Raw genomic sequence first — 6,017 nt, forward strand, 5'->3', positions numbered from 1 at the left:
CTCCGCGTCACATATGTATGGCTACTCGTGGTGAATATGCGGGCAAACGTTGACGTGACAACAGGGTTTGGGCGATCCGATTGATGTTATTCTTAGATTTGCGATTTTTGAAGCACGGTATTAATAACCTGGGTCAACAGGGTGAAACACAGGACACTAGCACTCAGTGACGATTAAAACAGTGTCACATAACGCTGCATTCGTAGAAACTTACCTGAGTTTCCAATGTAACTTTGGATTAGACACCAAACAACTCAATTCAATATGACGTTCGTGCAGTTACTTGTGATTTGGTTCAACTGTTGGTCGTGGTTCACATGCTATGCCTGTGTATAGTATTGGGCCTGTTTAACACCGAGATGATAATATTAAGTTGCCGTAATGCCATTATGTTCGAGGGCGGAGTCACCCAGCCCTGTCTGACATGCAGGTCCAAATGTGGAGATGTATAGAAATAATTGGATGCGTAGATCAACTTACAATTGAAATAGTCCCAACAGTTGTGAACTCCTCGATGTGGAACTGGTGGTACATCATTCATATTAGACGTGCGCACACATATTGAATTAGCCCATTTAACAGTGGCAATTATCCGTGTCAAATTGTGCGTGTTATCATTTCTGTGCTAGTCAATGGTCCAATACCTTGAACACAAAATTAAACAAAAACTAAATTAGAAAGTTATTTTGTCATTAAAGAAGGCATAAATATTTGTTTATACTAGTACCTTGTAAGACACCTATTTGATTCTATACCAATGAGCACAGTCTTGAGATAACAATATTTATTTGCTTGTTATACAATAGACAACAATAGTGAAATGACATAACTCCAGCAAAACATGCTCTTTTACCTTCTCGTCTATCAAATTTTCCCGGATACACTGATTTTGGAAATGTACTATATATATTGAATAAAATTAGGTATGCAAATGAGATAATTAGGAGCTGGAAATGTACTCTTCTATGTATACAAGTAATTGATTTAAAATAAACAACTTGAAGTTTCTTGAGATACAGCTGCGACAACAGGGTTAACAAGTTCCTATATACTTATTATGCAAATTAGCAAATAATTAAACATCAAACACAAGATTCACACAACAAATTGGTTGTCTGTAATTAATTTCATCAGAATCTGCGCCTTGACTTATACCTACCAATTCTAAAACATATCAGTTGTTCACTTTTATTATCTGCTGGGAGGTTGCTGTGCACCGGCACGTGTGTCAGGGAAAACCTCACGCGTAAGATGTCACCAGTATGTAAATGTATGAATAAAAAAAGAAAATGAAATCATTGTAATTTTTGGAAGCATGCATCCTTATAGTAACTTTTTATTAAGTGTTTATTAAAATTAAATGGACATATAACTCAGGTCGTGTTTTTCTTTCAAGTATTTGTCATATAGGACATACTGCAATTTAGCTTTTCTTTTTCTTCTATATTCCTCGACACTCGTATTAGTATCAACTGACACCCTGTCAGATGGGTCCGACCCCCGAACAATACATATTGATTAGTCTCTTTGCTGGATATGAAAAACATAGAATATAACCAACGTGTCAGGATATGAACCAAATAGACTCTCTTCAACCACCTGTCGATAGCTTGTGTATCCTTGTCGCTTTTAATTTTAATTAGTTTGAAATAATTGATGGCACCTGTTCAAACAACACCGGCACCAGCATGTTAATTTGTTTTGCCCCGAACCCGATATGCGTTACTAGAGGGTGTGCAGCCAGTACTTAATTGATGCCGCTATATTTAACACCAGGCTTAGTTAGCGCCGTATAACACCGTAAGGGCAGGTTGAAACATATCGTCGCATGCCGCATACATCATTGGTATCTGTGCGTGATTGTAGTCACGTAGCAGATGTCGTCTAATATCCTATCTGTAAAACTCACTTTAAGGTGCAGCCCACATACAGTAAACGGTACAGCAAGGCTGGATATTGGAATGAAATAGTGCATGACCCTTAAAGGTCACACATCCTGGTAAATTTCGAAGGCATTGTTGTCCTGCAACGGCATTTTTTTTAAATAATATAACCTCATTATGTCATCATGAATGGTTTCATTTTTGTTGTGATACTTAATTGTCTTATTTCATTGATAATGCAAGTACCAGGATGTGTGACCCCCAGAGGTCAAGGCATATTATTGAAATACAGTACATTCGGGAACTATATATATTTATTTACGTTACTAAAAGCCGCAGTCAATATTGGTTGACCGCGGTAAAATCAATTACATTGTTTACAAAAAGTTTCATTACAGTCAATGCAGGTGTTTGTTATCAGTTTTTAATCTGAAGTTTTAAGTGTCACCATGGTTACAAGGATGGGTCAATGTTGATCCTCCCAGACGGTCTGTAAACATTTAAGTCATGACGTAGCAAGACCATGAATGATAAAGGCAACTTGGCGACATACTGTGGTATAATTTCATAACAAGTTGCTAATTCTGAAAAGCATTGCAGAATTATGATATTTGAGAATTTAACGGTTACATATTTGATGATTAACCTTACAAAATCCTGAAACTGACGTTTTAGCTTATAGAGCTGTCTAAAGTTTTTTTTTTACATTTTACGAGGAGTTGAAAATTACTATCGATAGTATTCAATGCATCATTGCAAACTAATCTCCGGCGTTATTGAATTAAACCCATAACACTACTTTAAATAAATATGATCGCCAGTCCGATGGCAGTCATAGAGTGTATAATCTGGTTTGATTGTTTGTAATTTATTAACTCAAATCCACTGAAGGCAATTTTCAAATGAGCAGCCATTCTGTATGGTAATGTAAAATAGAGGTCCCAGCACGTTGCGGTAAGTTGGAGTCAATGCGAAGCTACTTACAAGACTGTGTCTGATTGGCTTCCCGACCATAATGTCTAAACGTCTAACCAATCAGAGGGCAGCTTGTTTGTTGACAAGGTGTTTTTTTTTCGACGTATCAAAGCCTGCCTTGTATATATGTTTCGACTCAACTAGTAAGTTTCCATACTATGACAAATTAAATAATAGCCAAGTCCAAATTTTTTTTTAATTCCTCTGAGTGTAATATTTCCCTACAAAATCGACGTGTGGACTTTTTATTTGTTATTTGTCACTGCAGGACTTTTTCCTGTGCATTTGTTCTATTCTGCCATCGCCCCCAGAATTTATAATGGTCTATCCATTTATTCTACTCTTTCAAATTCATTCCATAGTAATTTTCCATGTTTCGTTGTACCCGTCCCTATATTCAATTTTCAATCCTAAACGTCAGTTCCATCGATAAAAATAAATGTACTCGTAAATTGCTTTCATTTTTGGTATAAACTGTTTAATGCTCTCCTCAATTTCAATATTTTACAAGTATTAATCAATTAAATAACATTAAGGGATAATCTCCTTTGATGACCGGGAAAAGATATATTTTGTAAAATATATGGTTATTTTAGCGATATATGAACAAATATTTCTGACGTACTCGCTTAAGTTCGGAAAAAACAAACAATCGACTATGATCGTCTAAACTATTTTAAATTGTACATTTTGATACAATCCATGCTATAAGTACACTAGATAAACACTACATTTATCGTTATTTAAAATATTAAAGCTAAATATAAATATGTCTTTTTTGTTTAACATAACAATGCAAAGTTGATCGGGAGAATTGAAGTCCGTAAATCGGATAAGAGTTTGAGTTTGAAATGAGTGACGTGGGTAAATCGCCATATCGTGAGATAACGAAGTAGTCCGCTAAGGTCATACGTGTGTTTATTGATTGATTGCTTTGGAGGCCGGTGGAGATGGGAGTAATGACGTGTTGCCGTACCAGCTACCTAGTCAATAATTGACTCCTCAATAATCGCTGTATAATAATACTACATTCAAAATATGTATGCACACTAATATATTGTTGAATTTTTCTAAAGTAATATATTGCTATTTTAGATTAATTGAAATAGATCAATCAGACAGTGGATCGACGCGTTTGAATGCATGTGCCGCGGACTTTCTTTACATTACAAGTTGTTCCATGTCAACATTTTTGTATGCATCCGTGATATTACCATTGCTACGCACAGTACAATATATATACATTTGGCTAATAATATGCTGATGGGTCAAACTGTAATATGGACCTGTTGCTTATGGCAAGGTAAAAAAAAAGCGCTAAATATTAATAAAGTTACACGTACATGTATACAACAACGCATTAATTCGCTGTTCAACTATATTAGCTAGAATGACACACTCGGCATTAATGTTGTGTCCAGCATATTATGCATTTCACAGATAACTGCGGTGTTAATTTTTCAGTGGTCGCAGACTTGAATACTGTTCGTCATCACTGGTGTCAGCTATCATTTCTATTTCTTCTTGTCTAATACCATTACTTTTCGATGGGCTCTCATTGACGTAATATTGACTTCGTTTTCGCCATCGTCGGCCGCAGAACAGGTACACGGTTCCGTATATGCAAGACATGATGATTATATTTAACAGAATGTGCCAGCTATAGGCCATCGTTACGAACATTGTAGCTCTGTGATCGTTAGAGTCCCATGGAATACCAGACACGGGTCTGTAGATGATGAAGGCTGCGTGGAAAAAAAACGTCCCTTGTAGCGACACTAGACCAGTGCGCATGAATGGAAGCAGCCACTGCGTGGGATGCCATATCTCAGCGGCGGAGACAACGCAACAGGCGAAAGCAGTGATGAAAATGAGAATATGGATATTGTTCTCTAAAGACCCCTTTCCGTGGCGGTGATTATACAGCAGAAACGACTCGACGCCGAACGCCAATGCAACGAAGAGCTTCTCCAAAGTTTTCGACCTATGTTCCAGAATCTTCAGACTGATAATATCAACGATACCACTTATAGCGAAGTACGAATACATGGTAAAATGTTGCCATTCGTTTGGGTGCTGCAATTCACCATCTCTAAACATCTCCAGTTTGTTAACTCCGAGAGGGTAAAAAAACTCTGCCAAAGCCGCCATGGTTCCGTAGACTATTTTCATAACTGACTCCCACGGCACGCTTGACATACATCGACGACAACGTCCCTTTGGTCGCTGTGCTGAACTCTGTTTCAGGAATTGCTCTGCTTGGTACCGATACGAATATTGGAACATCCATAACAAACCGAAGGTGTAGAAAGCAACGCCCGGTGAGATGTGTCCTTCGAACGTACCCATGTTCCAGTTAAAGCGAGGCGACGGCAATGGTGACTACACTACGTGTGGTATTAAAGTTAGGAAGTCAATCATCAACAGACGACACAGATTCAATGCTGATAATCGTTTTTTTTAACTAAAACACGAACAGAGGACACGTAAAGAGACTAACTCCGATGTCGTGTTGCGTCTAGTTGTACCAGCAAAATATCCAGCTTAAGTAAAAATAACTGAACTGGCGTTTTGCTAGCCACAAGTAACAGTTATGATTCTTTTGATTGGCCAGGTAGGCGAGTCCAAAGAAGGATCAGTCCAGAGTCTCAGTGTATATTGATTAGTCACGAAACTGATCAGATAATGTGTAACAATATATGGGTTACCTTTGGTCAAATAGATAATAAAATCAGGTTAAACTTCAACCTACTTTAATATCATAGTTCAGCATTAATTGAAGAGTTCGTTATTTGAACTTCGTTTTCACTGAAATGCTGATGATGAAAATAATAGTAAATTCCGCCCAGAAACGAAATAAACTCAATGACAATGTTTCGCTCTGCGCCGAAAAGATGTCGAGACGATATCTACAATCGACTCTTGCGGAGTGAGAAATCTCAAACCAGTGGGTAATTGCGCCCTCTGTCGACAATTAAATAAATCGAGTTCGATGCAGAACGCATTCGAGCTGTAATCGAGATTTGTTTTTATTTATTTATTGGCACATTTATGTAATACGACGGTTTATATGGTATGAGTGATATGATATCAGATTACGCAACAAAATAGTACAGCGGAAGTATAAACAGTGATTTTATTGACTCTGGTTTTCAAAAT

General features: G+C 37.3%; 1 protein-coding gene across 1 annotated transcript; it reads right to left on the reverse strand.

Annotated features, from left to right (window-relative positions):
* Window positions 1-3,923: 3,923 nt before the first annotated feature.
* Window positions 3,924-5,332, reverse strand: LOC100377936 (transmembrane protein 45B-like). Its single transcript, XM_002738362.4, has one exon. The coding sequence runs from the start codon at window positions 5,205-5,207 to the stop codon at window positions 4,311-4,313; it is 897 nt and encodes a 298-aa protein (XP_002738408.3). The 5' UTR covers window positions 5,208-5,332; the 3' UTR covers window positions 3,924-4,310.
* Window positions 5,333-6,017: the final 685 nt, after the last annotated feature.

The sequence above is a fragment of the Saccoglossus kowalevskii genome, chromosome 10 (assembly GCF_978046115.1).
Source record: "Saccoglossus kowalevskii chromosome 10, keSacKowa6.1, whole genome shotgun sequence".
Lineage (NCBI taxonomy): Eukaryota > Metazoa > Hemichordata > Enteropneusta > Harrimaniidae > Saccoglossus > Saccoglossus kowalevskii.

Excerpts from the sequence above, each read along its gene's own strand:
- LOC100377936 (XM_002738362.4), bottom strand. The coding sequence starts at position 5,207 with ATGGGTACGTTCGAAGGACACATCTCACCGGGCGTTGCTTTCTACACC.